This window comes from Microcebus murinus, chromosome 14, assembly GCF_040939455.1.
Source record: "Microcebus murinus isolate Inina chromosome 14, M.murinus_Inina_mat1.0, whole genome shotgun sequence".
Taxonomy (NCBI): domain Eukaryota; kingdom Metazoa; phylum Chordata; class Mammalia; order Primates; family Cheirogaleidae; genus Microcebus; species Microcebus murinus.
The window spans coordinates 70,399,792-70,412,220 of record NC_134117.1 but is presented as its reverse complement, the minus strand read 5'-3'; the positions used below and the strand labels follow the sequence as shown (position 1 = coordinate 70,412,220).

Here is a 12,429-nt window from a genome sequence, read left to right as displayed (position 1 = left end):
TCTTTCCATACTTATAAAGAGAAAGATAGTTTAATAAAATCTTTCCCTGAATGGAATATTGATAACATTACTGGAATTCGATTCTAGATACACACACAACCCCCCATGCCATTTCAAGTAAGGATTAATCCCATTAGTATACAGTAAATCAAGCACAAAGTACTATAATCTCTACTTTAAAATAAAAGCAAGTGATAATCCTGAACACAGCCAGAATGTCGATCCTGGCTCTTCTATGAGGTACTCTGCCATATGGCCTCAGCAGCATTTTCAATCCAGGGAAAAGGCAAATGTAAAAGCCTTCTGGGCTGACCAATGCAATGACTCACAATTTATCTCTGACCATCTAGTTTCCATGCAATCTCATAGGCATCAATGCTAATCACATTGGAAGCCTTTATATGAATGTTTAGGCCCTTGAAAGGCAAGCAGGGGAAAAGGTCAGGGGTATTTAACATAACTAAGCAGGACTGGGAGAATATAGCAATAAATTAAAAAGGGAAGACTGATTCAATTTATTGACGTCAGCCTCCCACTACATACTCTTACCATTTTTCTTACTCAACTAGCTAGCCATACCTCTTTTGAGATTAAATACACTCACTCCCAGACACACAAAACTCCTCACTGCCAGAAACTATAATCATAAATAGAAACTATACAAAAAAAGGAAACATGACAACAAAATGCTACATAATCAGCTTATAAAATGGCTTATTCAATTAAGTACTTGATAATTCAGAAGCTATGTGAAAGATGGGAACTTGCAATTGTTTTCCACTTCTGGAGCACTCTAGAACATTTTACCCACGTAAGACACAATGGAAGAACATCGAGTTTGAGCAAAAGACAGTGTTCCAGTTCCAGTTCTGCCAACAAGTCATTTACTCTTCCTGAACCTTATTAGTAAAGCAGCTTCCCTGCCTAGAAACTTGCATAGATAAAATCAAAGCGAGCAGTCAAGAGACAGCATCAGCGGTCATGTACAGTCATCATCCCCACTGTTTGCTGGCTTACGCTTACTGAAACACACATCACCTCACAGCGAGTGGCTGTGCAGACATCCTGGGTGCTGAGGATCCCATACAACAGCTGGAGAGATGATCACAGGCTGACCTGCCTTAATTCATTCTCGATGTCCTGGTATCCAAAAGAATATCCATCATCCAGGAAAACTAGAATACACCTTGTTTCAAATCTTCAACAGACCTACTTAAACCCTTACTTGGTGAGAATGCTATTTACTTCAGGCTTAAATCCCAAATAGTCACTCTGGACTCAGACTTACAAATGGCTTTAATTCATTTAATAGAGCAAGAATTATGTCTAAGAATCATTCTAATTTCTGACTAGCTATGAGGTAAAAATGAACTCAGTTCATTCAAAGGAAGACTAGGTAGCAGACTGGTTAAAGCTTCTAGAAGGAGTTCGAATCCCAGGTCTACCAGTTAACTTGATGAAGTAACCTACCCTCTTTAAACCTCTCCTCATCTGACATATGAGAACAATACCTAATCAATATGTAATTCATAATGCTGACGTGAAGATTAAGTAAAAAAAATTTCAGATAATGAAATTTTAGCCAAGGTATCCATTGGGCTAAAATAAAACACTGCATAATACTCAGCAAAAAAATCAACATTCGATCCTTTTGTAGTTCATAAGCGTGATGATTGGGTTTTCACGCGCATGCGTGAGATGTGCCTCCCTCAAACCTTGTTACGACATCGGCACATTACCCGTCTGACGTGAGAAAAAAAAAAAAAAAAGAAAGAAAAAAAAATCAACATTCATTTACATAAAGCACTTGCATTGTTCTAATTCATACTCCCTTCATTAAGAAAAATGGCCCAACCTTGTTTCTCATCAAGCCTAACACACTGACACTCATGAGTCAACCAGCTGCGTCCTCAGGATAAATGACCATGTACAATGAAAAAGATAAAAAATAAAAAGATTACTAAGAGTTCCCTAGTCAGAAGTTTAGCTAAAAAACAAAAATCTTTTAAAATTAAAACATATATTAAAATTAATATAAATTTGGGCAATTAGCAACAGAAAATTGGAAGTCATCAAAGCCAAGCCTTCCCAAGACTTCTTGATGACTTCCCATCAGCCATCTGGCACCTGTAGAAAAAGGCTGACAGCACTGTGAGCTCCCCTGTTACCCTGAGGACTCTGGATTTCATTTCTTCTATATGCTGAATAGATAAGTTAAGGTGAAGTAGAGACAACGACAATATGTCTATGTAGATGTAATTGGGAAGAAGTTATCCACACCAGTTTTTTGGAGAAGCCTCAAAAAAATCTGTGGGATTCCATCTTCAAAACCAAGTTACAAAAATCATCCTCTCTTTTTATTAACTTTGTCTTCTGCTCAATTTCTGATGGCAACTTGCTCCTCCTCTTAAGCAACTTTTTTCTTCTGAATATAAAAGTAATATATACTCATTTGTAAATAATTCGAAAAATATAGAAAAGGAAAAAATAAAAGTGACAAATGTGTTTATGTCACTACCCAATGGTTATCATACTTTGACTCATTTTCTATACTCATACTCATCATATGTGTGGATGTCAACACAAAGGTACAGTAACAGATACAGATATTTTAACATAATTGAGATTAAATTTTATGTACAATTTTTTATTTCTTGTTAAAACCTACCTAATTCTAATTATGCTTAGCCTTCTCCCTTTCTTTTCTTTTCTTTCTTTTTTTTTTGAGACAGAGTCTCCTTCTGTTGCCCAGGCTAGAGCTGACCACAGCAACCTCAAACTCCTAGGCTCAAGCAATCCTACTGCCTCAGCCTCCTAAGTATCTGGGACTACAGGCATGCGCCACCATGCCCAGCTAATTTTTCCTATATATTTTTAGTTGGCCAATTAATTTCTTTCTATTTTTAGTAGAGACAGGGTCTCGCTCTTGCTCAGCCTTGTTTTGAACTCCTGACCTTGAGCGCTGCCAGCCTTGGCCTCCCAGACTGCTAGGGTTACAGGCATGAGCCACTGGGCCCGGCCAGCTATCTCCCTTTCTTGTGGTTTTCCTCGGTTTACTGAGAGAGAAGATATTTTATAAACAGTTATCCACAGAGAGCCTTAAGCTTTTTGGGACCAAAAAACCTATATATATTTAACCAAGAATTAGGAATAAGGTATCTGTGACTAGTTTAAATACTGAATTCTTAAAGAAATGCTATGTCTGGAATTAGGTTTAAAATATTCTAGTAAAAAAAAAAGTAATCAGCTTACTTATTACACAGAAACAGTGAATGGCCACTAAGACACCAACTCTAAGCCATTATCAATTAGAGCTACTTTGTATGAAAAGTGAAAAAGCAAAAAAAACACCCCAGAACCACTAGAATTGTTTTCAGAATTTTGGTTAGAAATTTTATACTTTATAGCATTCGACAGATCCTAGACCTAACCAATCATTTATTCAACATACACAGAAAAGCTACTTACTCTTGGGAGAATCCTTATTAGTTGTATAACTAATAGTCTTCATGCAAACAGGCAATTATATTTCTACAAAATTAAATTTCCATTTCTCTACTTACATACAAAATTTGACCATTTCCTTTTTTATATTATAAAAGAAAACCTGCAAGAGATACACAGTGGCCGGGCGCTGTGGCTCACGCCTGTAATCCTAGCTCTTGGGAGGCCGAGGCGGGCGGATTGCTCAAGGTCAGGAGTTCAAAACCAGCCTGAGCAAGAGCGAGACCCCGTCTCTACTATAAAAATAGAAAGAAATTAATTGGCCAACTGATATATATATAAAAAATTAGCCGGGCATGGTGGCGCATGCCTGTAGTCCCAGCTACTCGGGAGGCTGAGGCAGAAGGATCACTCAAGCCCAGGAGTTTGAGGTTGCTGTGAGCTAGGCTGACGCCACGGCACTCACTCTAGCCTGGACAACAAAGTGAGACTCTGTCTCAAAAAAAAAAAAAAAAAAAAAAAGAAAGAAAGAGATACACAGTGAGTGTATCTACTGGTGAGTCTATTTTTATAGTAATATAAGCAAAAAAATTTATAACTAATAAATAGTTTCTTTATATCACTGCAATTACAAATACCAATGCTCTCTGTTTTCTCTCAATCCGATCTCAATTACCAAGGAAATCAAAGGTAAAAAACTATGTTTATTATTATATGTGGCTTATAAATAGAATCTCATAATTCCCAAGAATAAGATATAATTTGAAAAGTAAAAGAGACTGAGAACAAAGGGTTTACGTTACAATCTTAGCACTCTCCACCAAACCAGCTCTATAACTCAAAATAAGTCACTTAATTTCTCAAATGTTTTGTCTGTAAAATTTATTTTCATTCATTTAACAAGGATTTATTGAAGACCTACAATGCATAAGATTTTGTGAAAACAACAAAGAACAGGATAGATAAGCAATTTTAACAAATTAGAGCAGGTGGTACAGTAGTAAAAGCAGAGGGCAATAAAGGCACACATCTATCTTGTTGTACAAACCTAAGAAGTACCCTGGATCCTCTCTCTTCCTATTGGCCAATCCAATCTGCCACTCTCACACTAACTACCCCTTCAAATGTCTCTACACCTCCGTCCCTACCACTACACTATCCCAGCTATCATCCTCTCTTTCCTGGTGCATTGCAATAGCCTCTCCAACTTGGTAAATTCATGTGCTCTGGCCTCTCTCCACTTCATTCCTACATTTCAGTCAAAATAAACTTAAAAATGTATCTGAGCATGTGTGCCAATATCCTTCTACACCCCAAACAAATCCTTCAATGGCTTCCCATTGTTTTCAGATGGTTAGGTGGGCATAGCATGATCCGGCACCCACCTTCTTCTGCAGCCTCTCCCCTCTCCTCCTTCTGTGCTAAAGCCACACTGATCTCCTCACAATCCCTGGACATGTCAGTTCCTTCTCACCACAGTACTTCTGTACATGCTCTCTCCCCAACTAGACCACAATCACCTATCCTTTTCTCCTTGGTAAAAATTTCTCCTCACTCTTTGGTACTTAATTCAAAAGTTATGCTGGGCACAGTGGCACATGCCTATAGTTCCAGCTACCCAGGAGGCTGAGGCAGGAGGACTGCTTGAGGCCAGGAGTTTGAGACCAGCCTAGGCAACATAGCAAGACCCCATCTCAAAAAAAACCACAAGAAAACACAAAACCAAAACAAGTTATTTTTCTTTATTAAATTATGTGCTTCTCTAACAGAGTGTCATAACAACATGCCCCTCTCTTTTACATAGAGGTATATACAGGCTGCCATAGGAACCCAAAGGAGTAGCAAACCTATTCTAGCAGAATCAGACATACTAGAAAAAGTGATAAGTGAACTGAGTTGTGAAGGAGGAATAAAAGCTATACGGAGGAGAGAAGAGTACTCAGGCAATTGTAAAGTTTAATAATACTACATAAAAGTAAGAATTCAGAAACTGGCTCATCCCTTCTCTGTAACCCCAGGGCACTTAACACACAGTGGAGAATATTATAGTTGCTCACTGTATATTTGAACTAAACTGAATGACTAAATACTATTCTCTTAAAATAAACTTAGCTACTGTACAGATTTGGAAAAACAGGTTAAAAACATGCCCCTTACAACTGGTATTTATGCAACCAAAGAAGATATGATAATTCTCTCAGATGACATTATTTTACATTGTTTGCTGCTCTCCTCCAACCCTCAGTGTTGATAATGAAGAGTAACTATATATAACAACAAAGATTTTCATAGATATTTTCAAGTTTGAGAGCTTTAAACATACAACCCTAGAATTGTGACGGTCTGAGTATTCTATATTAAAATCATCTGCTACACTTTCATCTGCTAAAAAATAAACTGAACCAAAATGTCTTACTTTTAAATTTTTAAATTAAAAATTTTTATTAGGTACTGACAGGTGAATTCTAGAATTTTTCTCATCTTAAGACAGAGAAGCATTCTATAACTTTACAAGGCTAAAAATATGGCCTTTGGAACTGATACTCTATGACACTGGAGAGAAATGTGAATCCATATCTCCACTGTCACATAGAGTTAGAAGAAATGCTGCCCGTATAAAGTAAGTTGTCTTAGAAAAATGACACATGGCCAGGTGAGGTGGCTCACACCTGTAACCCTAGCACTTTGGGAGGCAGAGGTGGGAGGACTTTTTTTTTTTTTTGAGACAGAGTCTCACTTTGTTGCCCAGGGTAGAGTGAGTACCATGGCGTCAGCCTAGCTCACAGCAACCTCAAACCCCTGGGCTCAAGCAATTCTCCTGCCTCAGCCTCCCGAGTAGCTGGGATTACAGGCATGCGCCACCATGCCCGGCTAATTTTTTCTATATATATTAGTTGGTCAATTAATTTCTTTCTATTTATAGTAGAGATGGGGTCTCGCTCTAGCTCAGGCTGAACTCCTGACCTCAAGCAATCCACCCGCCTCGGCCTCCCAGAGTGCTAGGATTACAGGCGTGAGCCACCGCTCCCGGCCATGGGAGGACTGTTTTAAGCCAGGATTAGGCTGAGCAAAGAGACCCCTTCTCTATACAAAATAGAAAAATTAGTCGGGCGTGGTGGTGTGTGCCTGTAGTCCCAGCTATTCAGGAGGCAAACGTAGGAGGATCATTTGAGTCCAGGAGTTTGAGGTTGCAGTGAGCGATGCTGATGCCACTGCACTCCAGTCCAGGTGACAGAGTGAGACTGTCTCAAAAAAAAAAAAAAAAAAGAAAGAAAAGAAAAAGAAACAATGACACCCTAGTAGGAATGAGAACACCTACCACCCAGATCTTGGTCTCTAAATACCACTGTACAATTAAAAAAACAAGAATTCTTGAGAAAATGGCTGATTACAGTGTTGCAGCACTGGATGAGCCTGGAACATCTTATGGTGATAGAAAGAAAGGAAATGTTCAAAAAAAGCATAGAGCTTATCAAAAGAACACAGGAGCCAACCTGAAAGAGCGCTAATATCCAAAGCTAGAACAATTTCAGCAGCAAGATAAATAATGATAGCATTAAATTTTAACTCATACAATAAATGAATTCATGAGTCCATTCTGATAAAATAAAAATGGAGAAGGGACACTCCTCATTACAATATTATTTCAATTAATAAATGTAGAAGAGGGAAATAGGAAAATAACAACAGGCAAACACTTGAGAAATAACCATTGCAGACAATATCCACCATTGGATGCTAAAATTAGTAGGGTGTAATGTGAGGCAAAACAGTATTTACATAGTGTTTTATCTCCCCTAAAATATTTATTAATACCAAAGAGAAAGATAGTAACTTTATAGTGGAAAAACTGAGGAGACACTACTTTAGCCAACAGATCAGCAATAATAGTAAGTATCACAATCCCACTGAAGTGATGCACTGAGGACACAAGATCATTTCCATGGCATTGTGTCAAAAATGCATGACCTCATTCCAATTGTGAAAAATCACCCCAACCCAGATTGAGAACATTCCCCAAAATAACTGATGAGTAGCCTTCAAAAGTGTCAAAGTCATGAAAGAAAATAAAAAATTAAGGAATGGGTTAGAGAAGACTAAGCAAACAATTAAATGAAATGTGGACTGCTGAGTAGGATCCAGGAGCAGAAAAAGGATAGCAAGCCAGGTGTGGTGGCTCATGCCTACAATCCCAGCACTTTGGGAGGCTGAGGCCAGAGGATCACTTGAGGACAGGTGTTTGAGACCAGCCTGGGCAACATAGCAAGACCCTATCTCTAAAAAAATTTTTTTTTTTTAATTAGTCAAGCATGGTGACATACACCTATAGTTCTAGCTACTTGGGAGGCTGAGGTGGAAGGATTGCTTGAGCCTAGAAGGGCAAGGTTATAGTAAGCTATGATTAGGCCACTATACTTCAGCCTGGATGACAGAGCAAAGAGCCTGTCTCTAAATATGTAAAAAAATAAAAAAACGAAAGAAAACAGTAGAAAAACTGGTAGAATTAAAATAAGGTCTATAGTTAATAGTATTATAGCAATGTTAACTTACTGATTTTGATCATTATGATGGTTACATAAGATGTTAAGATAACATCTTATGTAACTATGAAGCTAAGTTTTATACAGGAATTCTTGGTACTATTTTTGCAACTTTTCTATAAGTCTAAAATCAGTTCACAATAAAAAGTTTTTAAAGAAACTATATAAAAAAGGCAAATTAAAGTAAGTGGTATTACTGCACTATTCCACTTTGAAGACCAAAACAGTATAACAAACAAAAGTGGTTTTTGTTTGTTTGCTCCGTGACTGTACCTCCTACTCCGCACACTGCCCACACTGACCCAGTGACAGAGGCAAGATAGGGGTGATTAGAGATGGTGGGAAAGGCATTACTCACAACCTACTAGGAAAGAGGGACACACATTATAGTAATTTTCTGAAGTCTTGCCCCCGACATTAGGGAAGAAAACTCATATTCTATTTATAGATCTCATAAAGATAATTCTCAAGTGAAGAAAGAAACAGAGGTGGGGATAAGGGCCCGGGGAACAGGGAGGGGGGATTATATTCATTTGCCACAAAGATCCCTTTACAACGTTTTTGTAGATGATAGGGTAGTCATTTGGGAAAACAGAATTTAAAGCTTTATCAATACCTTCACAAGATATTAATTCAGTCAAACAATTTGAACATTGCTTTGTTTTCCTTTTTAAAACATTACACTGATAAATCAATCATGTCTATAAAAAAGTCCAAGTCACCTTTCACTTTTCATCTTAATAAGTATATTTTTCAAGTCTCATATGATAACCTCATGACTTTATACTCTCATTTTATAATACCTTTATGAAAAGGAGGACTTTTATCCCACCTTTAACATTATTTCAGCATATAAGGGATATAAATACAACAAATGTTGCCATGAATAATCAAACTGAAGAGGCACATGGAATCTATAGCACTCAGAGAAAGACAACAATCTGAGAGGATGGGAAGAACATGGGCTTGGGAGTAAGACAGGCCTCAGAAGAAAGCTCAATTCTGTGACATACTGGCTCTAGGACATCAATCAAGTCCTTTAATCTTTGTGAATTTTAACCACCCTGCCTGCAAAATGGTAGAAACGTCACTTTACTTTATTGCAAAGATTAAATGAGATAATTGTATATATAATGGTTGGCCCATAGCAAATCACTTAAAAAATATTATTGGTTCCTTCCACCTTTCTCTATTTCATTGTTAAAGAGGTGTTCTCTGAAAACATACCGATTGAAGTTAATGTCTGGGTAACTAGAATACTCTGATTTCATCTTAGCATTTCGTCGTGGAAATGTGCAGAAGAAAGCATTAGCTAAAAGACTGGCAATCTGTTCCTGTGACATTGTGATGGAATGATTCATCTTCTGTTTCAGGAGTGGTATTGGCTGATAGAGGAAACAAAAAATACAAACAAGATGAGCAATAATTAGTTTAGCAATTTCGAAAGCAGAGGCACCAAATTGCATTTGCTAAATCAAGGCAGGAATAATTTCAAGCCACTCTTGAATCCTTAAATCAGCAATACTGTTAGTCAAGGGCTGTTTATCAAGCATGATTGGAAAAATGTACTTATTTGACAAACTGCAGATTTCTAATCAATAATAATGATAGTGAAGAGAACACAAAACATTACTTATTAGTGAAAAAGAAGATTGCTTTAGCAAGTAAATAAAAACACATTGCCCATGTAATGAAAAATTAAAACAAAGATGAAACAAATATGCAATCCTGCTTATTTTGTTATTTACATTAAAAATTGTTGGGCAGAACAATTATTTTAATTCTAAATAAATAATCTAAGTAAAATAATTTAATAAATAAGTCTTTTCCTTCTCATTCTGAATCATGCCTCACACTGACAATTTCATTATGTGAGGAAATCTAACTTTATTAAAGTAACTAATGGAACATGTAAAAATCATCACAGAGTTACATATATATAACTTGCAACAAGATAGGCATTTCCAAGTCAAGGAAGATGCAGGACATTTTTCCTTCAAATCTTTTATGTCTAAAATGTCTTCTAGTTGTACCAAACCCAAATTCACTGACTTTTTATTGTCAGTATAATCCACAGGACCTGAGTACTGTGTTCAGTGGGTTTTATTCTATTTTAAATGATAAACTATCTTTTTCTAAGACATGCTAATAAAACCAAAGACCAACTATCAGTTTACCCATTAGCTTACCATTAAGTTTCAAAATGTTCCCATGTAATATTCAGAGATGCTTGTCCTTCTCCCTTTCAGTAAGACCCAGAACTAAGAGTGCTGGGTATCTGCACTAATCTTAAACCAGTGTGCCTACAGATCCTGCTTATACCTCAAGAATCAAAATGAACCCAAGGAAAGGCAGGCACCACAAATCAAAACTGCAATGCTGTAGTAATCAACTTTTCTCTAACTATCAGGAAATACACATCATTGCTAGAATATGCATTTAATAGGAAAAAGAACAGGTTAAACTTGCAATTCAACTATTTTTCTTGGAAAAATTCAAAGGTAAACAAACAAGAGAGGAAGGTAAAGAATTTATTTTCACTATGGTATCCAAAATCTTCCCTCCTTTCAGGCCTTACCGAGCACCTTTCTCAGAAAGAGGAAATAGAGAGCTCATACTGATCTCCATTTTCCATCCTATATATTAATTCAGACCCAGCAATGAGTTTAGAAAAGGTGACAGTGTATCAGTGGCTTAAAGCAAACCTTTACTTGGTTTTAGTGAGAAATGAATTTTTAACTACCATTTACCAAATTATTCAGAAAAATTATTTTAAAAATTAATGGTAAATATTTTAGGCTTAATGGACTTTAATCATAAATATTTCTTGTCTCCCATATAAACAAATAGTGTAATTTTAAATAGAGTAAATAATCTCTGCTCTCTTGACAAGGAGAAATGCTCATATTTGGGGAAATGAGAAGATGTAAATCTTATTGTAAAGCACTCAGCTAGACAAAATAAGAGGCTGGTTAGTCACTATGAACCAAGACATTTCAAAATGTTCCTATCTAGAATTTGTTTCAATTTTCTTTTTATAAAACTAAAATTTACCTTTTAGATTTGGCCTCAAGTACGTTCATGTGATACATCATTAAATACCAACAAATATAATTTAATTTGCCAAAAGACATATTTTGATCTCAACTTGGTATCTGAACTTTCATAGTAAAGGCTGACTTTCGGTAGAGGGCAGAGCACAGAATAAGGATGCTCGCCATTAATACACTCATGAAAGAAGAAAGTTGTTCTATGCCAAGACAAAATAAAAGGCTAGGAGCCAAGAGTTTGATTTGGGTTTTACCAAATGACTTCTTGTAGCCCACAAATTTAAATGCTTTTGAATAAAATTTTCTCATTAAATAAAATATGGAAGCTTTCTCTCCTAAGCATGAAGGGAAGAGAAGAAGATTAAGTGATCTACACCTAAAGGCCAAATAGTTTGACTATAAACTACACATTGAATCCAAAAAGCATTTATTAATAATTAAGCATCATGCAAAACCCAGGGACATAAAGAGGATCTCACTTGAAGGAGATTATAATCTGGTGGTAGGTGATATATAATGATAGGAATTATAAAATAGTATGTTAATTATGATTTGAATGCTATAAGAGGGATAAATCTTGGCTAGGAGAAACAGGAAAGGCTTCACAGAAGTAAAAGTCAGAACTAGGAGGTAGTGAGAGATTTTACTAAGTAAGGAAAAGAGAGAAAGAAAAAAGAATGAACATATAATTGAGCAAATAACTTCCAACAGAAACAAGAAGACATGTTTTAAAAAATATTTCACCCACTCAAGACTAAAACATTTCAGACATAATGCATTCCTACAGTAAAAGCAAAGTTACATAAAACTGGAAAAATCACAGTAAAATGTTACCAAATGTGGCATATTGAAAAACATTCAGTGGTTCTCAATGGAAGGTGGCATGGCGCCCAGTAGGCATTTGGGTGGTTTTGTGGTTGCCCCAATGACTGTGTTTGTGATTTTTAGGGTGTCCCAAAGACATACTGCAATGAGTGGGACCATCCCACACACTCAGAAATTGTTTCACCCAAATGTCTGTAGGGACCCTATGAAGCAACAATGTTAGAACCCTAGCTAGCATCCGTGCAGCAAGAGGGGCTGGACCTAGAAATAAAAGACAAAGGCAAATTCAAACCACTATTGTGAAAAACATAGGAAGAAAATTATGAAGAACAAAACAATCTCTATGGAGGCTTGAAAATATGCTTACAAATTCTTTTGATACTCATCCCTTTAAGAGATAGAGTCTAATACCCCTTCCCTTGGGTAGAGCTAGACTTAGTGACTAGCTTCTAAATGAACAGAAACGTCAGAAATGATCCTGGTGCCTTCAGAAACCAGGTCACAAAAGACACTGCAGCTTCTTTCCTCTCTCCTTTGGATTGCTTGCTCTGGGGAAGTTAGCTACTGTG

General features: G+C 36.7%; 1 protein-coding gene and 1 non-coding gene across 5 annotated transcripts in view; one reads left to right on the top strand and one right to left on the bottom strand.

Annotated features, from left to right (window-relative positions):
• LOC142860945 (poly(ADP-ribose) glycohydrolase) overlaps window positions 1-12,429 on the bottom strand; it is a 127,281-nt gene that overhangs the window by 60,045 nt on the left and 54,807 nt on the right. For all 4 annotated transcript variants that reach the window (XM_076010216.1, XM_012744593.3, XM_012744594.2 and 1 more), the window contains one exon: window positions 9,213-9,370. In XM_076010216.1, coding sequence (XP_075866331.1) covers window positions 9,213-9,370 — 158 coding nt within the window. The remainder of the gene's footprint in view (window positions 1-9,212; window positions 9,371-12,429) is intronic.
• Window positions 1,646-1,749, top strand: LOC142875825 (small nucleolar RNA U13). Its single transcript, XR_012923106.1, has one exon. It is a non-coding gene; the product is annotated as a small nucleolar RNA U13 (small nucleolar RNA).